The sequence below is a fragment of the Triturus cristatus genome, chromosome 1_1, assembly GCF_964204655.1.
Source record: "Triturus cristatus chromosome 1_1, aTriCri1.1, whole genome shotgun sequence".
Classification (NCBI taxonomy): Eukaryota; Metazoa; Chordata; class Amphibia; order Caudata; family Salamandridae; genus Triturus; species Triturus cristatus.
The window spans coordinates 524,228,829-524,255,638 of record NC_140579.1 but is presented as its reverse complement, the minus strand read 5'-3'; the positions used below and the strand labels follow the sequence as shown (position 1 = coordinate 524,255,638).

The window sequence follows — 26,810 nt, the reverse complement described above, 5'->3', positions numbered from 1 at the left end:
AGTGGCCAAACTCTTATTAAGAGAACTCATCCCTAGGTTTGGTTTTCCAGTAACGATTGAATCAGATAGAGGGTCTCATTTTAATAATGAAATAATTCGACTAATTTGTGAAGCATTCAAAGTCGAACACAAATTTCACTTTGCTTACCGTCCAGAGGCTTCTGGGGTGGTAGAACAATTGAATGGCACAATCAAGTCACGACTCGGAAAGGTGTGTGCGTCCACCCCACTGGAATGGCCTGATGCTTTACCTCTTGTTCTGATGGGACTCAGAAGTATTCCAGACAAAAATACTGGATTGAGTCCCCATGAAATACTCATGGGAAGAGCAATGAGACAAGCATGTGTACCAGGACACAAGCTGTTGAATATAACTGATGACTTGGTTTTGGAGTATAGCAAAGAGTTGGCTGACAGAGTGCGTTCTATCTCTCATCAGGTTGGTGAAGACGCAGTCAACAGACAGCTGAACCAAGCGCATGATCTGAAACCCGGTGACTGGGTAGTTGTGAAGAATCACACTCGAGAATCACGCCTAGCACCAAGGTGGCACAAAACGCATCATGTTATACTTATTACTTCAACAGCTGTAAAGTGTGCAGGATTACCTAATTGAATTCATGCAAGTCATACCAAAAGGGTACCAGCTCCTGAAGAAGAAGAGTTTCAATTGAAACGAGAAATTGAAGTTGCTGAAGGTTGTGCACCTGAAGAACTTCCTATAGAAGATCCTGAGGTAGCTGCCCAAGAACAACCAAGCACTTATCAGGACGACTGGATCCCAGTGGTGGACATACCGGAAGTATTTATAAGAACTAGAAGCCAAACACAGTTAGACAGACAGGAAAAGAGTGAGGACCAGTTAGGTGTAAAAGAACTCGCTCAGGAGAGTAGGGAATCTGAGTAGGAACAGTTAAGGAGAGAACAATATACTCAGACAGAAGAAAACCAAAGCCCTATTCCTGAGTCTGAGGAGGGACAGATAGGGTTTAGAGGAAACGTTCAGGCAGAAGAAGGTAAAGAGGCAAAAAGACCTGAACAGGACCACATAGGCATAGAAACACAAGTTCAGGATACAGAAAAAAAATCAGACATTACCAATCCTGAACAAGGTCAGATTGAGGTAGACGAACATATCCAGGCAGAACAGGCCAGAACAATAAGCCCTGGACAAGGTCAGATAGGAAGGAAATCTGAAGACGAAGATGATCAAATTGTGCCATAAATAAAGGAAAATAAAAGAAGCATTGAAGAAACTGGCAGTGCAGTGAAAATTAAGAAAAGTCGAAAAGGTGATAATTGGCCGAGAATTATCAAAAGACTAAAATACCGCCTTAAGACAATCAATGAAGAACCTGATCAAGTAAACAACGTATCCAGTCAATCTGAAGCTTCCACAGTAACACTAAAACGAAGGAGTCAAAGGTTGAAGACCTTGAATAACAAGTTCAAGGGTACTGAGTGGACATATGTCATTCGTGAAGATTTTGAAAATCTCTACTTAAATGAAGAAAGTGATGAAGAGCCGAAGGTCGAATGAATCGATGAAGAAGTGAGACCGACTTGAAAGAGAGAGAAGGCGCTTAAGGTGTTATCTCATACCAAGTTCTGAATTAAAGAAGAGACAAATCTTTTTGTTCAAAATGTTTGATGATAACGTTATTGGAAAACCAAAACAAAGCTGTATAAAGAAGTGTTGTAGGATCTGTATATGTAGCTTATTATTAGTCCTCATAATATGGGTAATATTAGCAATAGCTATTCCTTATTTGATGATTACAAATAAAACAGAATAGTACTAATACACATACAGAGGTAGCAAACATTAAAGGAGATAGAGTAGACTTAGACATGCCAGATGAGTTAGATTTACACCATACTGTAGATAAAAACGAAACTGATTTAAATGCATTTGCAACCCTATTAGTACATTATGTAGAAACAATGGAAGTTAGTGATTGTTATGTTTGCATGAAATTGCCAAAATCAGTAGCTGAAGGGGTAGCTTATCATCACTTACCTTTGACATATGGTAGTTCATGTAGTGTATTGGCTAGTTTATTTTATAGAACTGGAAAACTGCAGTATTATTATTCAAATGTAGATGTAATATTTTGAGAAGTCCCTATGCGAAAGAGCATGAACCCTGTCATTAGTACTAGAGACTCACAATTCATGGGTGAATATTTCCTTACAATGAAGGCAATAGATATAGCTGATGCACACAAACGCAACCTAACATGTAAGTTACATGAAGATGAAAAGATATTTTTGAACTTAGTAGAACAAAGGAGACAGGATTTCCAAAGAAGGGCCTCAGAACCGAAACCTCAGATACCTAAATGGGCTGAAAGGGAAGACCTTTTGGTAACTGGCAAGACTCATGCTGCTATGTCTCTGGATTTTGAAAAGAAAGGAAAAATCTGTCTCCATAGACTAAAAACAGAATATAACAATGCATTTATTTGTTCCTGTGAATGTGAACATCATTTCTTAGTAATTGGGGGTTGGGGACTAAAAGGAGGAACTGATCCCGTATTCCCTGGAATTTATTATATTTGTGGAAACAAAGCCTATTTTAGGTTGCCTGATCAATGGTACGGGAGTTGCTATATTGGAATAGTATTCCCTAAAGTTTATCATGTTAAAAGAATCACTGGAAGCAATAATGCCAATAATGGACTAACCCGATATAAAAGAGCTAGTTTTTCTGAAATAGTAGGTGATATATTTGGTGCATTGATACCTTTAGTGGGGGTTCTGCTGAATTCTTGAAAAATCTGTCAATTGTCAACAGTAGTTGACCGGTATCTATTGACACTGCTGGAGGATTTTTATTGATCAATACAGAATTAGTTGCTGTTAGATCAATGGTTTTGCAAAATCGACTTGCCCTTGATATCTTATTAGTAAAAGAGGGTGGAGTCTGTAAAATGTTGAAAGCGCAACATTGCTGCACGTATATACCTGACAAAAGTGTAGAAATTGGAGGATATATTAAAAATATTACACATTTGGAAGAAGAACTAAAACCACTGGAGGTTGACAGTGTAAGGACGAAGATAACCAATAGTTTTTCCACTATTAGTAGTTGGTTTTTCTAACATAGGAAAGAGTATCTTAGGTCAAATATTATTGCCGATCATGGGCATAGCTTTATTAGTTCTGATGATAATGTGTTGCCACAAATGCAGTGGAAAAAGAAAAAGGTACGAAGTGAATGAGAAGTGTAGGAAAAGAAAATTAGACGAAATACAACTTGAAGAATTGAAGGAAAATATCTACAAAAGTATGAAAGGATCACAATTTAAGAAGGATACAGGAAAGAATAAGAGATTTGAAGAAATCGAAATGGTAGAATGCTAAAGTTGGCATCTGATTTAATAGAAGCTAGTGATGGTATAAAATGCCACCAGAGAGGGGATTGACGGAGCAAGGTTTCGTGTAAGAAGAAAATTGCTCGTATGCAATTCTCTCGAATAACCTGTAACATTATAATCAACATGTTTGTTAGTACTAATTTTGCTTTACACTTTACATATTGCATCTAGGGGAAGCTTTTCTATGTATTCTACTAACCAGTAACCCGAGTGTCCTTAAAATGGCTGCCAAAAACGCAGGAACTCTTTTGCGCATGCGTCTACTGCATCTACGTAGTATGATGTCTCCTGTCGCTTGGTGGGAAATCTTTGCAGCTGCGCAAAAGCTTTTAACATGGCATTAACGCACATGCCGTGCTGAAACTAACCTATGCAAGTTTTACTAAGCCACTAATGCAAAGAATATATTAAGTAAATTGGGGTAGAGTAGAAGTAGGTGGTATACAGTGAATTCATTTAATTTTGTATTCTAATATGATTTTCTGTGACTTTATTAATAGCTCACTTTTGGGCCTTGGAGGGTGACCGATGTCCCTATCCTTTGCGACAACTACACATGCGTTCTACATCCTTGTCCTGAGACCAATGAAGTCAGTGAATGGCTGCCAACCCATGTGCCCAGCAAGGACATAGGAAGATCAACTTCTGACCTTATGAGAGGAAGAAGCTGAAACATTGTATTACAGATTTATCGATCCACATATGAAATGCTTGTGGGAATAAAGCTTGTGGGTATTAAAATTAAGGCGCGGGGAATTAGACAATAGAACTAAAGAAAGTTATTGCACTTAGTATGGTGTGATGTCCTCACCCCACTGCCTGGCCCAATCAAATTGAGGGGTGTACATAGAATTGAAACATTTGGGGGTGGATCATACATTTGAATTGGTATAACAGAGGTAAGTTCTAGTTAGTTAGATACACTTGACCCACTTGATGCTGATGCTATGCTGAGATGCTGCCCGAATTTGCTGCAATCTGATTGAAGAATCCAACACTAGGGAAAAATCGCGGAACAACTGAGGAGGCACATCTAGAAAGGGGTCCGGACGAGCCCGAGCCGGAGAGAGTAGCACCAGAGAGGGGTGTAACGCTGGCGTTACACTAGAAGAGATCACCTTCCCGGTCCCGAACCTGTCCTGAATCCTTGATATTCCGATGTCTAGGTCCTCACACCATTCTAGGTAAATATAGCTCTGTGGGGTTGTGCTTTGTATTTTCTCTCTGTTCTTTTCTCTCCTCAGGTACTGTCATCATAAAGATTCTAGCTAATAATGATCATAAGCTAACTGTATATTCTTGCCTGTTGGAGAATTTGGTGTATCTACTTGTATTCTGACTTGACTCACAAAAATTATTAATTCAGATAAACCTTTAAAACTCCTACTGAGTCTGTGGTTCTTTGAATAAAGGTTAAATGTATTATTATTTCCTCCCTATTCTAAACTACTACTAGATCTTTCGACAAAGTACATTTACTTAGGAGACAGGGATGGTAAGAATACTGGTGTAAAAGTTCTCTGAGGTAAATCAAAATTGATGACCAGCGGATATTTGCTAGCTCATTGAATGTATGAATGTTTATGGGCCCAAATGAGTGTTGTGTGTATGTATGTATAGAGCTGGTAAACTCCGCTGCATCAATAGTACCATTGTCTGTGATGAATCCTCTGGAAGCGAAGAAATAGAGGTGAGTTGCTCCTGATTTTGACTCAGAAGTGGAAATACTGGAAAAAGATATGGGTCTGGAAACAATGTTAAATGATAAGGCAGATGGCCTTTGTGGGGTCATGGACCCACTTGTAGAATCTATGTTTGACCCAATGTTGTTAAAGCATCCACTTTCCCCTGAATGGAGTCCGGCTGCACACATAGCAAAATATGTGGAACTATGGTTAAGGAAACAAATTCCAAAGGATGTAAGATTGAGATTAACGTAAGGTCTGAATGTCCACAACCCAATTTGGCTAATAAGATTGGAATGACTCCAGATCTAGACGCTAAGATAATAGCTTTTATAGGGAAAGGAGGTAAAGACCCTAAAAAGGGCTTGGACAAAGGTTTAAGAATGTGCCAAGACAGGCTTCTGGATCTAACAGGTCCACTCACAATTTTTTTTGATATGGCTGAAGAGGCTTATGTGGGGAAGCGAGATCTGGATGTGGAAGAGCTAAGAGAGTGGATTCAAAGAGCTGTTTGTTTGCTAGGCACTGCAAAAACAGCCATCTCGGTGGAGAGAAGAAAAAGTATTCTTCTCAAAATAGACCCGAAATTGGCAGAATTAGCCAATAATGAAGGTGGCATGGAGGCTAATGGAATGTCTCAACGAGAAATTAAGAGGGTCTTTGACCCTCGTGTTTTTGGTGGGGCAGGGTGAAATAGAGGTAATTTCTCCGGCCGTGGACAAGGGCCTCTTTTTCAAGAGTGTTTAGAGGTTACCAGTTCCAGTCACAAAGTGGTTATCAACCAGGAAACTTTTACCCTCAAGGGCAGAGAGGAAACTCTAGAGAGTAGAGGGACAAGAGGATCAGATAAGTGTAGACTCTTCATTTATCCATGTAAAGTTGGGCGGCAGACTTGCTCAATTTTATCACAATTGGTGTGCGATATCAAAGGACCTGTGGGTTCTTCAGACTGCTATGGGATATCATATAGACTTCATAGAAGAACCGATTCAAAAACAACGGCCGGTTATAATAAGATTCAATTCAAAGTTAACAGAACTAGTGGATGCAGAAGTAAAGGAGTTATTAAGGAAAGGTGCGATTGTGGAGGAATTAGATCACTCTGTGGGGTTTGTAAGCAATATTTTCCTAGTGGAAAAGAAAGGAAAAGGTGTGAGACCAATCATAAATTTGAGGAAATTAAACGTTTGGGTAGAATACCATCATTTCAAAATGGAAGGTATGCATATGCTGAGGCATGTGCTACAGCTAGGAGACTGGATGACTTGTCTAGATTTGAAAGACGCTTATTTAACAATACCAATATGCAAAGAACAACAGAGATTTCTGAGATTCAGATGGGGAGGAAGGTTGTGGAAGTTTGTTTGTCTCCCCTTCGGGTAATCCTCTGCCCCGTGGTGTTTCACCAAAATGCTCCGACCAGTTGTTTCTTTTTTGAGAGAGAGAGGAATTTGTGTGATAATATATTTGGACAATATTTTGATTATGGATCAAGAGAAATTGAGGGTGCAGGAACATACGAAGTTGGCAATGGGTCTTTTGGAGAGTCTTGGGTTTGTAGTGAACAGGGAAAAGTGATGCTTAATTCCAAGTCAAGAGACTCAGTTCTTGGGGTTTTTGATAAATACCATTCAAGGTCAATTGAGATTACCTATGGAAAAAATAAAGAGAATAAGGAAGTAACTTCGAAGAATTCTGTTGTTGGATGTGATTTCGTTGAGAATGCTAGCAAGGATTATAGGGTTGTTGTCATCAACTATTCAAGCTATTTTTCCAGGACCTTTGAATTATCGTGCTCTTTAAAGATTGAAGAGCAGTCACCTAAGGCGTGGTTTGAAGTATTCGGAGGAAATTACTCTTTCAGAGGAAGCGAAGTTAGAACTTGTTTGGTGGCTAAGAAATATGGAGGCATGGGAAAGCAATTTTCGGAGTAAATCCGGATTTGATTATAGAATCAGATGCTAGTTTAACTGGCTGGAGAGCTCGTTGTGGTGCAACTTTGACAGGAGGAATTTGGACTTTGGAGGAAAGGGAAATTCATATAAATTCCCTACAAAGGACAAAGCATGTTGCCCAGTCCTGTTGAGAATGGACAATGTAACAGCAGTGAGATATGTGAACAAATTAGGGGGTCCAAGGTCAAAGAATCTGGTGGATCTAGCAAGAGATTTTAGGATTATTGTTTGGCACAGAATATCCTGGTTCAGGCGGAACATATTCCAGGTCTGACAAATGTGGAAGCAGATTGGTACTCAAGGAATTACAGAGATTCCAGCGATTGGAGTCTCCACAGGAAAGTGTTTTTGAGGTTAATGGAAATTTGGGGTCCTTGTTATGTGGACCTGTTTGCGAACAGGAGGAATACCCAAGTGGGGAGATTTTTCAGTTGGCGTCCGGATCCGGAATCAGAAGGGATAGATGCTTTCAGGCAGGATTGGAGCGGCCTTCGTCCTTATACTTTTCTTCCTTTTGTCATGATAACTTGGGTAACCTTGATGGTTCGGAAATGGAAGGAAACAGTTGTGTTGGTAACTCCTCTTTGGAAATCTCAGATCTGGTACCCAATCCTTTTAGAAATGTCAATAGATTATCCAATTTTGCTACCTATGTGTCAAGACATTTTGATAGGTCCGTTGGGGGAACATCATGAATTGGTGTTAGCAGATCAGTTGAAACTGATGGCATGAAGAATTTGGGAAGTGCCTGGTCTTTCGGAAGACGCTTCTAACCTTATTAGAGAATCCTGGGCTCCAGGAACCAGGAAGATGTATAGATTGGCATGGGAGAAATGGATTCGCTGGTGTGTGGAGAGGGATTTTGATCCAGTTTCAGTTGATGTTGTTGAAATAGTATATTATTTAGCAAATTTGTTTGGTGCTGGTTTAGTTTACTGTACTATCAATCTACATAGACCAGCCATTGCTGCTGGTTAATGGATTATCTGTGGGACAGAATGTTTTGGTGAACAGACTGATGAGAAGCGTGAGAGTTTCTAAGCCTCCTGTGGACAGATATTGTTCTGTTTGGGATGTTTCTAAAGTGTTATCTTATTTGGAGAATTTAGGAAACATTGTGCTTTGGATTTGAGAGTTTTGAGTGGTAAATTGACCATGTGGTTGTGTTTACTGTCTTTTAGAAGGGTTTCAGATGTGAAAGCTATGGATGACTTTGCTAGGATTTTTAATCCAGAGGGTGTTTGTTTTTACCTATGCAAAACCAATTCAGAAACTATTTTCTAACCTTATTTTGATGAACATGAATGTTTATTCGTTGTGCGTTGTTTGAAGGAGTATGAGAGAAGGACTATTGGTATTAGTTCTTGTAATGAGAAACAACTTTTAATATATTATAGAAAACCACACAGGGCTGTATCTAGCCCAACTCTTGCAAGATGGGTGAACGAAGTGATGAAGAATGCGGGTGTTGATATGAACAGGTTTGGTGCACATTCAGTGAGAGGTGCATCTGCTACTAAAGCTTTTATGTTGGGTGGTGCGTTGCATGATATTTTAAGATGTGCAGATTGGTCTGTTGACTCTGTTTTTCGGACGTTTTATTTTAAACCTGTGATTAATGCAGCTTCATGTTTGATAGAGAAGCTTTAACTTGCAATAATCTTAGCCTCCGGTCTTGCCATAAAGTGTAGATTTTCATCAGCTTTGATGGACAGAAAATCTGGATTTTATTAAAGACACGGAGGCTAATATTATCCCTCCCTTCACCCAACCCTGTCTAATGACTATTGTTTGTTCTTTCACAGGACGTGGTCAACAATAAGACACAAAGAAGTTTTGTGGTTAAAAGTGTATACTTTTCGCATGGATTCAAGTTGTTATTTAAAGGACTTATGTTTTAAAATTTGAAGCAGTGTACAAAAAAGAAGGAAGAACGCTGGTGGTCTGGCCCTTTGTTAATGTTTAGAACTTTGGTTAATGTTCTTAATTCTTTAAAGGTGCTGCTGTGGGTGGCGCAATAAAGGGAGATTGCAATAATCTTAGGCTTCATGTCTTTAATAAAATCCCGATTTTCTGTCCATCAAAGCTGATGAAAATCTACATTATGAGCTATTGTCCAATGAATGACTTATGAATATCAATTATACTATCATCTTGGTTAGGTGCTGGTGATGGTTTAGACTTTCTTTAAAATAGTTGTCTTTCACCCATGTTTGTTTTCTAGAAGTACCACTTCTAGGAGACACATTGAATGCAAGTTCAACAAACCTCTGTCGTTGCGGGTCTGTGCTGCTACATGGAATGGGGTCGCTAGTCATCACAGCAGTAGCTTATGCTGGTCAAGTCATGGCATCCTGGAGTCCTGCTTCCGCATCAGCATATGGGATTTTTGGAGTACTGGGGCATGATGCTTTGTTGTGGTCATTAACCAAGTTTGCACATTATTTCCACTAGCTAAAAAGGGGAAAATGGCATTACAATAACCGATCAGTTCACCCATTGCCAAAAATACTGCCCTGCTAGGTCAGTGAAAATGATGACACAAGGACGATGATTACCAGGTAAAATTGCGACTGATACAGTGGATAGATTCAGTGCATGGCATCGGGTCCTTCATTTCTTCAAGCATATTTCAGCTTTGAGCCTGCATATGGAAGGGTACCATCAGTGGTGGAAGCGTACATTAGAAAATATGTAGTCCTTAATAACTTCTATACTTGGGAGTGGGCAGTGAATCTAGCCACTCTCAGTGGCAGTGAATCTGGGTTCGAAGTGGCACTCTTACTGCAACATTAAAACAACTTTGTCATGTATTGGTAAACCTTCAACAATCGACCTATAATCAATTTAGACATACTGTTTCCTCATTTTGTACTCTTTCCACCACCTCATCACTTAGCATTGTAACCTAAAGGTCATCCAATAACTTATTTCTTTGACAAGATCATTAGGAGAAAGATTCCTTAAATATGTGTGTGTGTGCCTTTCTGTAACCGCCTGGAAACACATACATAGACATCTGTTCTCTTCAGCCCTTTTCAACTGGACTTAAAATAGCCTTCCATTATCTTTGCTAAATGTTGTATAAAACTACTATTTACCACGTTGAGCATATTCAGTCCCCACAGACTTGGTGAACACTGCATGGTCTGTCTTCTCCACCTTGAGAATGCACACAGCACTGTATGAGAGCTTTGAAGCTATCCCAATAACTGAGTCTTGAGGAACAAGAGAGATTAATGCTTTTAACCTTAATTACCCTAAGTTCTCACTTTACCACAAAAAGATGTTGCATACATTTTATAGCATCCAAACTATACAAAGTACATGCACCAAAAATAAATCCCTGTTTCAGCTGTGATCAGCTCGTCTCCGCCTCCCAACTCTAGCTGACCGACCCAGCTAAGCCCTCTGATCTTCAAAAGAAAACTACTCCTTGAGCCCACTCTTGGCCAAGGCCTCCAGCAGTGCATGACTTCACTGGGTCTCCTGGGTGCACCTTGGGAATGAGGCAAGTTTCTACCAGGTCTATTTAGTCATAAATGTCCTGGACAGTTAGGCCACTAGCTGATGCGGACCAAGTATGACATAGTTATCAATGACGTGCAGGTGAAGTGGCAACAGTGCCCAGAGCACCAATGAGCCCACCGAACCGCTGGTGATTGCTGTATTTTGCAATCAGACCAGCAGCCAGGGGGCTAGTTTCCCTCCTTTCACTAGGGCCCACAGTTCCCTATTTACATCACTCCGAACAATAGGTTTTGTGTTTTTATTTAAGTTGAGAACCCGCCCCAAATATTTTGGCAACAAAATTTGCAATTTCTGACCAGGCCAACTGTGATCACTAAATGTGCATGCCTTACCAGGATTATACAGGAATGGTAAATGAACGCCTCTAACCTTGAACTGATTCTCTTGGCAACAACAATGATGTCACTCAGGCAAGCCAGAGACTTCATTTTCACACCAGATCCCATAGTCATTGCAACAAGCTTCTCAGTCAAAGTGTGACAAATCTGTAAAGGAATTAGTATATTATTAATGACTGAATGACTGGACCAGAGGTGTCATTCATGTTGCTTGTTATAATCATATCATGTTTACATTCTGCTCAGTGACAGATCAACTTTTCGACTATTGTCAAAATGGCCACCCAGGAATAGTGCACGTGTTCACTAGGTATAAAGAAATGAACTGAGCTACAGATCAAGATGGAACTTGAAAGGTGATTTACGGCCTCACACATAATCCAGCAAGAAATAAATCCCGAGAGGCTCTAGGGCACATAAACAGTTGCAGGTGGAGCCTTCATGGGCTTGTATTGTAATGTACTGAGCATTTTATATTACCCCGATGGCCCACTTATTTGTGACTAAGGCATTTTCGTTTTAACTGCATTTTAAGACTTGGAAGGTGAAATGAAAAACATAACCTGTGAGTTCACAACGATTTGGCGAAGGAGTGTGGCTGCAGCTTCTCAGCATTTTTTCCACAATCCTACAATTTTGTCTCATGCATTTATTGCAAAGTGTATTTTTTACCATTGCGTTTGTACTATGTGTGTTGGACGACAAATGATATGTGTAAACAATCTTAAAATGTATGATTTATTGGATACTAGGCGACGAAAAGACCTTGTCTCCTGTTATATGACAAGCACTTCTCTCCAGCTATGGTCAGTGAGGTGTGTCTTTAATAAAATACTGTTTAGAGGATAGGCATTTATATTTTCAAATTGTGATAGCATGTCACTCTTGTTAGGAAGCTGCCAGTGTGTGGGTCCCCTACACAGTACAACAACATATAGATATTGGAATTAAGAATGAAGTATTTATTTGTTCTATCAGTGCCGTGTGGTTTTATATTAAAAGTTTTCATGGCAGCGATCTACTTTATAAAGCATGATTCAGCATTTATAAACACTAAAGTATATCAAATCATTTTTGATGTGTCTTGGTAATATACAATAAAAAGATCATTGTCAATGTTAAAATCCTGTTGTGATAAATCCAGGTTGAGGTGTGATGTAGTTCCTATATCCCTGATAGGCTCTGCACATTGGAATAATATACACTATATATATGACATAGGACTGAGGTCAGTATGTCTCTATTGAGTACATTAAACGTAATTACTTGTGTGTGCCAGCTAACTCAGAGGTCACTAGAAACTTCTCAAATATACAAGAAGGGATTAGTTTCTGACACCCGCATAAACATGGCAACTTTGTTTCCCTTTGAGTCGGAACAATCTTAGAACCGTGGAAACAATAGATAACAGTTTCACTCAGTCAATCGTGCATGCTTTGTTTCTACAGAGCTGCACAGAAATAGATAGACGGGCGTTTCAATAAAAAGGGTTTACTGAACAGTCTTATTTCTCATGCAAGAGATATGAACTGCTACAATCGTAAGACAGGCTGCGAAGTACAATATGCACAGAGTTAGCAGTAAGATAAAATAATACTGCAATAGCATGGTTTGTAGCTATGAAATATATTCATAAAATACATACATAAATAACACAGGCTAAAATGTGAATACTCATCTGATGCTTCTAAATAGTTCTACCCCAGTATACCTAACCTAAGTGTAGTACGAGGTAAGAGGTAGGTGCTGTTTTCTAAAGTATAGCTAGCTACAGCTATAGTTTTGCCAAGATTTGTCAAAAGTTTCTCTAATTTCTAGACTGCTCCATACCTTAGAATGTGCGAGGTTGGAATCTCTTTTGCGGGACTCGATATCTAACACCCCGCAAGGGGAGTCAGAAACACTGGAGCTGGATTCTGTGCGAGGAGGATGACAGCGTCTGGTCAGTGCATAAGGCTGGGCCTCGATCTCCTTCCGAACTTGCCGCGGCGAACCGCAAGTAGGCAGTCGAGCTGGACCGTTCCGGAACCGTGGTTTGCCAGGGCAAGTGCAGGTATATTTATACTTTGAAGGTGTTTAGGAATGCCTGTATTGACGTAAAAGTCGGGCATCGGAACGTCATCATTGAACCCCTAAGGAATAGATGTTCATGCATACTAAATGAGTTCTTGGAGAAATCAATATCCAAGCAAAGAAAACTCCTAAAGGTTTAAGAGTCTGGTTTTCCAAGAACTTGTTGTGACGTGGATGGACGGATGTAGGAGACCATGCCTGTATTTGGTTAGCATGGACAATGCCTAAATAAGGGCTGGATTTTCTATGCCTAAATAAGGGCAATATGAATTGTACCTGTATAAGGGCATAAATCGGGAAACCTATATACGGAAACTAAATCTACACACAACACCCACTCCAGTTTCGTATGAACGACATTGCTAAATCCTAAACATAGTAAACATGTTTAAAAAAGAGTATTGTATGATAGTCTAAAACATGCTAAAACATATCTAAAAACATATGTCCTAAAAATGCATTACAAAAACCATTGCTATGCATAAGGTTCTGTACATATTAAAAGCAATGTTTCATTCTAAGTATATGCATGCATTGAAAATGCCAACAAGTATGAACCAGAAATATATACATATGATGAAATGGCTTGTTAATACAGAAGAAAAAGGGCCGAAACCATTTCATATCAGGTTAACACAAATCAATTGTTGATGTGACAAGGTGGCATAATGTCCCTGGAAGATTTTCAAAGAATTCTGTTCTCTATGAATGGTTCTACTATAAGTAGATTACTTGTGCCACAAAATACAAATTTGGAAAAAAAAATCATAGGAAAAAGTTCCAAAGTTAATCCATTGTCCGAAAAGAACAAAGGCACAATTCAGAGTCTCATCGGAACACTGTATGCCTGAATCAAAAGTCAGTGTGTGGGCCTGGAGAAAACCTGAAATCTTCTAATCCTGTAGACAAAAAGTAGTCTACCGTTGTAGGTGGAAGTTGGAATACCTCATTTAGAAGATTAACTGCACATAGATGTAAACTATCGCCTTCAGCATTGGTTGCATCAGCAATGTTTGAATCGGATGTTACCTACATGCCTGTTGTGTCCTCTCATACCTCAGCAGTAGCAATTAGCGTCTGTGAGATCTCAATGAATGCCGTCATCAGGATTGGTAGCCGCTGGGGACAACACAGAGCATGAGCCGTTACCGGGTCCAGCAGAGTATCGATATCCGTAGGCATGACTGATAGGAGTGTTAGACAGATGTCTAGCACGCATTCTTCACCGCAGAGCAGGCAGCGTAGAACAGGCAAGATGCAATCTTGCCAGATTGGTCTGAATTACAGAAACCATGTGGTGTTTAATTCTCGTAGACGAGGTGAACCCAAAATTTGGACGATGCGCTCACGACACTTCATCTCCATTAGAGCTCTCTCTATGGTGCCTGGAGTGACGCTGGTGATGTGGCTTGCCATATCGTAGCAGTAGGAGCAAAAATAGGATCCCTGCAACGAGTGCTAAAAGGAGCGGCAGTCCGCCAAACACAGAGTGCTCGAAGTTTGGAAAAATTCCGAGGACTGCTTGAAAAGGTGCTAACAGTCCTGCACACATGTTCTTAAATACATGTATAATACCACTCGTATCAGACATGTTTAAGATACGACCTAACATTTCTGAGAAATGTACAGGGCAGTTTGTATACAAAAGGGTATGTATCTCCGCCGAAGTCCTTGCGATTTGGAGATCATAGGTATCTTTGGCCGAGGTCAGTGGCACTATTTTTTGTAAAAGAAGGGCTTTCATTCTGCTTAGAGTATCAATTCGTGTAGAAGAGATGTTCAGTGAAGGCCCTAAAGGCGACTCCCTGACTGTGTTTATTTGCGGAAACAAGACTTGCATACAGCAAGTGACCCTGGATGTAACCGTAACTAGATGTGGAATACCTGGCAAAATGCCACAGCAGCTGTGATCATTTAACATAATGTAACTCCCATTAGAAAGTTGGCCAAAAATTGGATTAATCACTGCAGCCGGTGAACCTTGCAGGTGACAGGATAAGTTTGTAGTGGAACCATCACAGGCCCCTGTGTAAGTTAATACCCTGATAAAGGAGAGAACAACCGCTTAGTATGTGTTCACAGTTTTCACCGCTAAGAAACACTTCACGTTCCCCACTCCAACACCTATGTGTGTAAGGTAAATCCCAGGGTGTCTTGATGTATCCTTTACCGAACCTTTCTTATTTGCCTACTTATATATGTCAGTGCTTAATTTGTAAAATATTAAGTGCAGGTGCTCAAATTTTTTTTAAGAGGCCACACCCACTCCCCCAGCTCCTCCCACTTCCTCCAGTGGATCCACCCACTTAATGTATTGGCTCCGCCCATAACCATAAGCCTCAACACATCAGCGCTACCTCGGGGGCCTCACACCTACATACCTGCCCAAGCACCTGGATACCCTCTTGAGTGATTAGTTCACTATACAAATCAATATTACATAACATAATATAACATTTAGGAAGCCTATGACAACAACTTAAAAATGAACTCAAATTAGAGAATGTATATAAAACTCAAAATGGAGCTTTAGGAAAGGTCATTTGAGTACATGAAGCAGTTTTGCAAACTAAAGAGAATGTGCTTCTACTGCACTGTTCAAAAGAAAGGAAGGGATGAAGGAAGGAATACATTAAAGAAGGCAGCAACAAATGCAGGCGCGAAGGGGGGTACTGGAGTGAGGAAACAAATAAGTGATGGATGAAAGAAGGAGAAAATAAGAAAAAGTGAAAGGAAGAAATTAAGGAATAGTGCGAGAAAAGAAGTGAACAATGTGTAATAAATAAATAGAAAGAAGAAAGGAAGAAGAGCAGAAGGAAGGTTTGAGGATAAGAAAGGAAGAAATTAAAGAATGGGGTGCAGGAAGGAGAAGGGAAAAAAAGAAAGTAAGGAATAAATGGAGGAAAAAGTGCACCAAGGGAGGAAGGATGGGGAATGAATGAGGATGTATGGAAGCAAGAATGGAAAGAAGAAAGGAGGTATGGATGGAGGGGCGGAGGAAGAGAAAAAGGAAAAAGATGGGACGGAGGAAAGAAAGGAGGTCAAGGGAATGTATGCGAGTTTGAAAGGTACTGGATGAAGCAGGGACAGAGGGAATAATGACAGTATAATATTGCAAAGAAATTGAAAAACAAAAGATTAAAATACATTTATGTGTCCTTAACACACCATGTATGTTTGTAAAGCACATATTCACCAGAGCTGGCCTTGACACCAAATTCAAAATGTTGCTATCCAGCTCAATGGCACTCATTTTATCGACCCCAGAAAGATGAAAGACTGAGTGACCACACCAAGATTTAAATGTATGACCCTGAGATCAAACACAGATTCCTGGAGTGGATATAAAGATATGTACGAGAAGGAAAAACATAAAAGGGAAAGGGAGGAAGAAGGAGAAGTCTGAAGGCAAGGATAGATACAAAGATACAAAGGTAGACAAAGAATGTGAAAAGAAGTGGGGAAAGCAGGAGATTGGGAATGCAAGAATGGAGTGAAACATGATGAGAATGAAAAGTGGAAAGAGTAAAAGGCAAGGGAAGAAGAGCAGACAGCGGGGATCGCATGAAAGGAGAGTGTAAATGAAAGATGGAAAGGTGTAAAATGAAAAGCAGTTATTGAGGGGAGGCGGCCATTAAGAGGAAACGTGGACGTAGGGCAGAAAGTGAAGGAAAAATGGAGAGAAGAAAAGGAGTGAGGTGTGAATGGGGGAAGAAAAGCAGATACTGAGGGACAGCCCCTTCTTCCCCTGCCTCCTCCACAGTTCTGGTGTAGCTTTCCTGTGACTCTGCTCCGACCACTAGGAGAGGACTAAGGGGATATGGAGTTATGTGCTTCTCGCATTTTGGACTGAACCTTAAAGAAGGAGCATAGAGAGGGGGTGATCTTTATACGTTCTGTTGATTTACTTACTTCCTTTCCTCCAGAAATCCCTAGATGTATAATTATCACCAGACTCATTGGGAGGGGGCAGTTACCAAACCCTGCGGTGTTTGAGATGGAATCGCTGTAAGCTTTCCTTTTCAGAGTTTGCCTTCCTCTGTTCCTGAAATGTTTTGAAAAGAAGGGTGGACCTGGGTTGGCTCTACCCAACTCGAGACCCTAGGCTTTCTTGTGGGACACCACCGGCACAAATTAAGCACTGGGAAGGACGCAAGTAAATTGGCAGTGCTCTTGGGAGGGGCAGACACAGGTGAGAGAAGGAAACCCTTCGAATAAGAAGCAGGCAAAAGAGAATGGCAGGAGATCCAATCAGTTGTAATCAATGGGAGGGCTCTAAGCTAATGTATGGTCTTAGAAACCCCACAATATGCCTTACATCAGTGCATGCACTGTCTTGGAGGGTCTACCTACCACGGACCAGGACACAGACCTGGAGGCATAGAAACATACAATGAAGCTGACGCATGGTCTGATAGATCAGAAGACAGGCTAACACATATACAGAGAGACCACTGGATGTACGGAGAGCTAATATGGGCCCTTAATGATTTATACGCTGGAATTTATTATTATAACGCAAACTCTGAAAAAATGACAGGCCAGCCAACTTAGTAAAGAGTGTGGAGGAATTCAATTACAGATGTCTTAACCTCAAAATTATAAACTGTGGTCCTTGTTCTGGCAGCCTCTGCTCTCCTTAATTAAGTGAAATGCGTTAATTTAGTGTTGCTCGCTGAATCTCTGAAAAGCGTATTCTCTCCGGTGTGCCACGCTAAAAAGTCATATGCAATTGCTGAGTGATGCTATACATTGCAGAGTAGTTAGTGAATACACTTTAACATGCAAGTTTATGGGTGTGCACAGCCTCATGGGGCATTCCAAACCAGGAACTAGCGCTTCCCGCCTACTTCTAGTCCCTGTATGCAGTGCTGTGGAAAGGTGGCAAAGTGAGAACCTTGCAAGAATCCAGAGCCAGATATAAAAGGAGCCACGTCATAATTAAAGAGGCTGTTAAACTGATATAATGAGAACGCTGCCCTAATCGGTCTACTCACCGCATGGCAGTAAAAGGGTAAAGTAATTTGGAAGCATCTTATTCCTTGCACAAGAAGATATTGTATACGACTCCCCATCCCTGAAACGTTTGGTTCAAAGTGGGAAGGGGGGTGGAGATAGTTTATTTTCCATCTGGTTACTGCCTTGGTTGGGCGGAATGTCTTCAACCTGGTAATCCTCGCTCAGTAACGCCATGTTATTAATTAGTCAAAATATTATATTGAGTTAGACAGAACTCTGGGCAAACAAACACGAGGTCAGATATACATATGTCAGAGAGTCACGGGTGTCAGTGTGCCCACAACAGCTCTAAATAGCGCAGAGCATCATAAAATACAAAATATTAGATGGAACACCTAACACACTTCCAGCACTGCACAGGTGTACCACTTAGATGTATATTACTGTGCCCACAACAGCGCTTGCACACACCATCAGGACCCACCAACATACAACAGAATGTGTGTAAACAGAGCTCCTTAACTCCACACAACACAGCCCACGAAAGGCATCAGTTGGCTATCCAAGTTCACAAACAGCACCCACAACATCAAGTTAATACACACATATGCAAACTTGTATGATAATAAACAAACCAGATCACCAGTTGGCGCATAAGCCTGGTAGATAGACCTCCGGCCACACCCAGGAAACGGACAACACATATCATTATCAACAATCAAACATTGTCACACTGACTGCACAAATCACTTGGCATGAGCACTGAAAGATCCAGTCTGCCATGAAATCCTTTAAAAGAAGGTGACAAGACACCATTCGCAGTGGGGTTTATAAGGCAATACCCCTAACAGCCCGATGCCAAATAATTATAACAGATCACTTGATTATGATTTATTTGGAATTTTAAAAAACAAAAATCGAACACAATACAACAGTCCTTACACAAACAAACCTTATATTCACAGATGATATTTACACATAAACGTTATCAAATCGATACATTAACAGTTGAATATAAATATGCATGCACTCATACCTTTCCTCCGGCTCTGTCGCTGCCTGCCTCTTGCTTCCCCTGCCCCTTCTCTTCCTAGGTATCTGTACGTTTCTGTTCCATCTAGTGTTCTTTCTCTCTTTCCGTACACTCTCGCTCTCTGCGCTTCACCTTCCTCCGGTTTTGTTTGCGCTTCTTCTTTTCTCTTCTCTCTCGTCCCCATTTTAAACCTACTTTTCATCATCGTCTCCTCTCCCGCCACTTCTTCCCTTCCCTCCTCACACCCCGTCCCTTCTTGGCAGGTCTCTGCGCCTCGCTCAGCTGTGCTAGCATGTCCCGTTACTCTGCCCTTCCCAAAGTTATGGCCTAGAAACGGAAACAAGTAAGATTCCCCGGCGCCCCTCTCACCCCACTCCCTGTTACACAAACCCCAGCACCCCTCCCCCCCCTCCCCACACACACACACCGAGAGCACTGGGGACTGACACAGCCACGTCCTGGCCAGAGAGAGCCGAGGTGGAGGCTTGAGGGGAGGGGGGATCTCGCTCCTGTTGTCCCCGAGCATGGTTTGTCTGAAGGAAAGTTTTGCATTTAAAGTATGCAAGGTGTCAGGGAGCGCAGGACCCCTGAGCTGTGTCAAGCGTAGCCCTCCTTTGTGGCCGGGGTCTTGGATAGGGACAACCAACCAACCAGCTCTCGCGCTGCTAGGAGTGCCCCGGAAGCCGATTTTTGTGCTGAGACCTGCCTCTTCCGTTCACGCCGAGGCCTGCCTGTTCAATTTGCTCTAAGGCCTGCCTGTCCCTGCAGAGCCTTGAAGGTGCCTCCGACCACAGCCCTGCTCACCACTTCATTCCTTGCTCCGCAGCTGACGGACCCCGATCAAGCCTCAAGCAGTGACATAAACTCCACCATGAAAAAGTAAGCACCTGCAACACACACCTCTGGAGCATAACTATGCTCACAAATACTATAGACCCGGCCCTGAGAAATAGGTGCCGGTGCTTTGCACCGGAAAGCACCGGCACAAATTAAGCACTGATATATGTGTTAGGCAATACTGAAAATGGAAAGTTGTAACAGGCAGAGGAATTTTACCATGAATGATCCGCTCCGTAACTGGTTTTTCTGCCACTGTGAATGGTAATTTTTCCAGTTTTTCAATGCTCAGCATAGTGTAGTCTGCTCCCCTTTGTGCCAGTCTGATCTGTTTATCAGTGAGATTGAATTCTGAAAACAGTGACGTAGTGTTGATTAAACGCCAAGACACATAGCCTGCACGCAAGTTTTGTAGTGCCCAGCCTAATAGCATGATAGAACGCAGTTGAGACTGACCATGTCGCAACATGACCAAGTCCTGTTCCATGATGTCTATGACAGAAGACACAATGCTGTCCAATGAATATATTCTGGACGACAGAGTCGTTAACCCATTGTCTACTACAGAGAGAGTTTTCTCTAAATTAATGCAATCAATTTCACATATTCGTTCTGCAGTCTCTGCTTGGGTAACCGTCCATGCTTCATTATAAGCAGCGTAGATACCGGCATATATGAAACGTTTTTGATGGGGTTTTCTTGGTCCTAGCAAGAATTCCCTAAGGTCTGCGCCTTCTTGAAGTAAAGTCAAGTGTTGTTTTACATCCTTCAGTGTAGCTTTCTCTAGCCAATAAAGGCATAGTTTTCCTCCACTGTATGTTGTTACTACCCCCGGATGCTGTCTTTGAACATAGCGCGGGTCTGGCCTATTGATAGTGAAACCCTGTGTTTTGTTCAGGAATCGATCTTGACAGTTATTCTTGTCTGTGGACCAGAGCTGTTATGATGCAAAATATTATGTACGTTGACCTCCACCCGTGTAGTGCCATTACTTGCAGGTATAGGTATTGTCGGTGTGTTTATGTCTTTGATCCTGGCTAATCCAAGGCAAGCCGTTTGCTGGACAGTGTCATTCAAAAACATAATTTGCTCAGGGATGATACAGGCTCTAAACAAAGCTTCTACCCCCTGTACTTGCCAATATTTAGTACCCCAGACAGATTTTGTCTCAATGTTGTCTTTCCAAAAGTCGAAACCTTGTCTAGACAGTTGGGCAATAAAGGCTGCAGAGTAAATCTGTTTCGTATTTGTTAACATATTTCTCGTTCCTGTCTTATTCATATTTTTAAAATAAAACGATTCTGGATTTGATAAGTTGAACCCTGAAAAATATGGAAATTTCATTGCAAAAGTTTTTGAGCTAGCCTTTGGAGGTGTAGGACAATGTTCCCATTGGTTATACATAAATACATTTCTAGGTGATGCAGTTTTATGCAAGAAATGATGACCATAGTGGTTATAACAATACACTTGTTCATAGTCTGATGAACCCTCTAAATATTCATGATTTGTGAATACAGTAGACATCTCTAGATCAGAAATCATGTTATTAACAGTCTCGAAGTCCCAATCATCAGAAAAGATACTGGAGGTAATAAAGTCACTTAATGAAATCTTAAATAAATGGGGAATCTTCAAAAGCTCCGACGGGCCAAAAATGTCATATTCAGTTTGGTCCCAAACTATACCATCATGTATAGGAATGGCTGTGATGTTCAATGCTGACAAGTCTCTTGCTTCACGATGGGATGATTTGTGTGGCTGGAGAAGTAAGTTCACTCTTTTACTTGCTGTGTCCATTGGAATATATCTTCCATTTATCAGCATACCCAGAGTTAATACCAGAGCTAACCAAAGTAGAAAGAAGAATATTCCCAAAACAATCCATAGTTCAATCCATGGTGAAACCAGATAAGTCTTTTTCAGGAGATGAAAAGTGTCTGTTGCTTGTTCTTTGAAAGTTTTTTGTGCTGGCGTCATTTCAGGTTCGCTGGGATCCTCAGAAAACGTATCAAAGTTCATGAAATAGCCAGAGGCAGTTCTGTCAATGGTTGGAATTGCATCAGGATTTGTTGAATTCGCTGGAACCAGTTGATCACTTGTTACTTTGTTGTAGACAGGTGTATCAGGACGAACTGTTATTTGGGATTCAAGAGGGACGAGTTCCATAGCTCTGTTGCTTAGTCCTTTATTTCTCACTGCAGAATCTTCAAAGGTGATGAGTCTCTCAGTTTGAACCTCTTGGATTGTAGCTAGAGGAGTGCGTCTGCTACATTGGCAGAGTTCACTTGACCTACTGCTTAGTATCGGCCACATAGTGTGGTTTGATCAGGTCGATGGACACAAATCTTTTCTCCTTTTTACCAGCAATGGGTGGCAAAAGTACTGTTCTTGATCCGTGGATTGCTAGGACAGGTACTGGTTGTCTGTAAGAAGGCCCAAATTCCTTCTTATCCGCGATCTTTTCTCTGACTAGATCACCAAGCTTTGGGATCCAGATAGGCCTTGCTGGGACGGCCGGTTTTTCCTCAGTGATGGTTGGCTTCAGGATCATGTTGCTTTGTTTCGTTCTTAGTTCTTTTAAGTCCTGTAAAACAGACAAACGATCTTTGATATCAAATATTCTTGTCTGTGGACCAGAGCTGTTATGATGCAAAATATTATGTACGTCGACCTCCACCCGTGTAGTGCCATTACTTGCAGGTATAGGTATTGTCGGTGTGTTTATGTCTTTGATCCTGGCTAATCCAAGGCAAGCCGTTTGCTGGACAGTGTCATTCAAAAACATAATTTGCTCAGGGATGATACAGGCTCTAAACAAAGCTTCTACCCCCTGTACTTGCCAATATTTAGTACCCCAGACAGATTTTGTCTCAATGTTGTCTTTCCAAAAGTCGAAACCTTGTCTAGACAGTTGGGCAATAAAGGCTGCAGAGTAAATCTGTTTCGTATTTGTTAACATATTTCTCGTTCCTGTCTTATTCATATTTTTAAAATAAAACGATTCTGGATTTGATAAGTTGAACCCTGAAAAATATGGAAATTTCATTGCAAAAGTTTTTGAGCTAGCCTTTGGAGGTGTAGGACAATGTTCCCATTGGTTATACATAAATACATTTCTAGGTGATGCAGTTTTATGCAAGAAATGATGACCATAGTGGTTATAACAATACACTTGTTCATAGTCTGATGAACCCTCTAAATATTCATGATTTGTGAATACAGTAGACATCTCTAGATCAGAAATCATGTTATTAACAGTCTCGAAGTCCCAATCATCAGAAAAGATACTGGAGGTAATAAAGTCACTTAATGAAATCTTAAATAAATGGGGAATCTTCAAAAGCTCCGACGGGCCAAAAATGTCATATTCAGTTTGGTCCCAAACTATACCATCATGTATAGGAATGGCTGTGATGTTCAATGCTGACAAGTCTCTTGCTTCACGATGGGATGATTTGTGTGGCTGGAGAAGTAAGTTCACTCTTTTACTTGCTGTGTCCATTGGAATATATCTTCCATTTATCAGCATACCCAGAGTTAATACCAGAGCTAACCAAAGTAGAAAGAAGAATATTCCCAAAACAATCCATAGTTCAATCCATGGTGAAACCAGATAAGTCTTTTTCAGGAGATGAAAAGTGTCTGTTGCTTGTTCTTTGAAAGTTCTTTGTGCTGGCGTCATTTCAGGTTCGCTGGGATCCTCAGAAAACGTATCAAAGTTCATGAAATAGCCAGAGGCAGTTCTGTCAATGGTTGGAATTGCATCAGGATTTGTTGAATTCGCTGGAACCAGTTGATCACTTGTTACTTTGTTGTAGACAGGTGTATCAGGACGAACTGTTATTTGGGATTCAAGAGGGACGAGTTCCATAGCTCTGTTGCTTAGTCCTTTATTTCTCACTGCAGAATCTTCAAAGGTGATGAGTCTCTCAGTTTGAACCTCTTGGATTGTAGCTAGAGGAGTGCGTCTGCTACATTGGCAGAGTTCACTTGACCTACTGCTTAGTATCGGCCACATAGTGTGGTTTGATCAGGTCGATGGACACAAATCTTTTCTCCTTTTTACCAGCAATGGGTGGCAAAAGTACTGTTCTTGATCCGTGGATTGCTAGGACAGGTACTGGTTGTCTGTAAGAAGGCCCAAATTCCTTCTTATCCGCGATCTTTTCTCTGACTAGATCACCAAGCTTTGGGATCCAGATAGGCCTTGCTGGGACGGCCGGTTTTTCCTCAGTGATGGTTGGCTTCAGGATCATGTTGCTTTGTTTCGTTCTTAGTTCTTTTAAGTCCTGTAAAACAGCCAAACGATCTTTGATATCAAATTTCTTATTTTCCATCACTGCGCCTTGCATATCAAGGTGCGGTACCAACATTCTAGTTCCAAATAGAACTCCGTATGGAGTGACACCCCCAAGAGAACTTCTTGGCAAGTTATAAAGTGCGCGTTGGACCCCATAAAGATGTTTGACCCACCCATCACCTGAACCTAATACCCTAGCTGTTATAGACTGCTTTATGTCCCGTTTTTTTCTTTCCACAACAGAATTTCCCTCGGGATGGAATGGAGAAGAATACCGCTATGCTACGCCCAAACTGGCCATGGCTTCTTTGTAAGCTCGAGAGCTAAACGTAGGACCCTGGTCAGAATGTAGTGTGCCAATTGCGTATGTGCCGATAAAGACTAGCAACTCTTTTATAACAGTTCGAGCGTCAGCCGAGTGCTGAGGCTGCATCCATAGGAACCTTGATTTAGTGTTTGTGGGACTGCATTTGTCCAAGAGGACGCCTGCACGTAGATAGTCTAATGCAGTCTAATAATGGTGTCTGAACTGAGCTGGCTATGTTGTAGTCAGGTATCTGGTGGCGTTCTGTACTGCGATCTCTATTGCAGTCTATGCAGTTATTGATGAAGATATGAATGAGTGTATTCATTCCTGACCACCAGTAAATCTCTTTTAGTTCTAAAATTGTTTTAGAGATCCCCTGATGTGTCAGACCCTCTCCCAGATGTGCTTCGTAAATCAAAGCCGCTCTTCGTTCCATGTTTGGTATTACCCTATCCCCCACTCCAGGGATTCGAGCAAACGGAACATTGTTCGCATCAATTATATGTGAGTATTTGAGTGGAGACTTTTTAGCTACCGCTGGACCGCTGCCTTTGCTTGAAGCATTGACAGCCAGCATTATTTCACTGTCTATTTTCGTTTTTGAACGAGTGATTGCGGCTAAGGAAGCCGTTCGCACAGCCCCCTTCGCGGCTTCATCAGCCAATGAATTCCATTCAACGTGAATGCCATCACGTTGATGACTCAGCGTGTGTATCACGTGAGTGTTTTGTAGTCCGTTTCGCAACTGAACTACTTGTTCCCAATGCGTTTTATGCTTGATTGTGCCACCTTTTGCATCCTTAAAACCATTTTGAAGCCAATTCTGTAAATATTCATTATAAGATTGGACACAGTAAAAAGAATTGCACACTATGAGTGTGGGGAATTCGCGATCCGTGTTTTCAAGTGCCATCTTGAATGCTTGTAGTTCAGCTCGCTGAGCTGTACAATCTCCTAGAGATTGCGTTTTTGTGACTATTGGTCTGAATTTGCCATCGTGCATACAACCTTTAACGATCGCGCATGCTGCACTGTAAGCTTGCTTACTCTCCGTAGCGGGTTGTGCAGATCCGTCAGTATAAATGATTAATTTGTACTGATCAAGAGGGAGAATTTCAGTAGGCAGAGGACATTCGTGTTCGTATTGCAGGAATGCTTGTGTTTTCAAATAAGGATCAAAAACATATTCAACATGAGTTGCAGCAAGAGAATTAACCCATTGTATCCATCTCGGATGTAAGCTTTCGCATTCGGAATGCTAGCTTTAGTAACTGCCTCTAAGGCTGGTACAGGAGTCACGACCATTATGCGTTTTCCCTGTGCTAGGGCTCTTTCTTTTGCCACAGCGGTTTGAACTGCTGCTGTCAAAATCCTTTCTGTAGAAGTGAATTTCACTTCTGCTTGCGTATACAAATGTGATTTGTATGCAATTGGTACTTTTTCACCTTCGTTAAAAGTTAAGTAGGTGAATCCGCATTGACCCGGAATGATTCGGATGACTAAGTTGCATACATTTATGCGTGTTTGCAAGTGTTTGGTTGCTAACATGTCTGTTTGAAGTGAACGCAGAATTTCTGTGTGTCCTTGTGTCCATGTTGTGGTTTTGAAATCAGGTTTGATTAATTCGTAGAGAGGTTTAACCCTCTCTGCGTAGTTTAGAATGTAAGTTCTTCCAAAATTCAGGAAACCTAGAATCGACTGTAAGTTCTTCAGCGTTTTTGGTGGTTGGAGCAGCGCACACTTTTCTAAAAAGTTGGCTGCTAGGCTTTTGCCTTCACTTGATAGTTCATATCCAAGGAAAAGGACGTTGAGATGGGCAATTCTGGACTTTTTAAAGTTGAATTTGTAACCCTCAGAGGCGAAGCCCAATATAATGGTGTTTAAGTGTCTGTCCAGGTCATCGTCTGTCAGATATATATCATCTACATATGCCAATGCCTCGTCATCGTAAATTTGTAGTAATTCTGTTACTCTTGCTGAGAATAACCCCGGGCTGTTCTTGAACCCCTGTGGGAGTCGACAAAATTGACACAGGGTCCCCATTATTGAGAAAGCGGTCAAATATCTACTTTCAGGTGCAATATTTTGACAAAAGAAACTGTTAGAAATATCTAATGTGGTTTTATATTTTTTACCCACAATGTTATTCATTAATGCTGTACTATGTGCATTTTGCACTGCAAATGTTTTACAACATGAGTTTAGGTGTCTGTAATCCCATCCATCCTTCATGATTCTTGTATAATGCTGGGGCTTGGGCCAATGCTCATTTCCTGGCATATGTATATTTTAAATGTATTGGAACATTGTTGGAGAAGGCTGGCATAATGATGTCTTCGCCATGTGGGCACTCCTTGACAAATTCTGGTCTCGTTCTGCTATAAGTATATCATAACCCCTTGAAAGATG

The 26,810-nt window shown here is 41.1% G+C and overlaps 1 protein-coding gene across 1 annotated transcript in view; it reads right to left on the bottom strand.

The window, feature by feature from the left end:
* LOC146870551 (transmembrane protein 98-like) overlaps positions 1-26,810 on the bottom strand; it is a 378,347-nt gene that overhangs the window by 81,395 nt on the left and 270,142 nt on the right. The window contains exon 5 of the mRNA XM_085599684.1: positions 10,921-11,036. Within this exon, the coding sequence (XP_085455810.1) occupies positions 10,921-11,036 (116 nt within the window). The remainder of the gene's footprint in view (positions 1-10,920; positions 11,037-26,810) is intronic.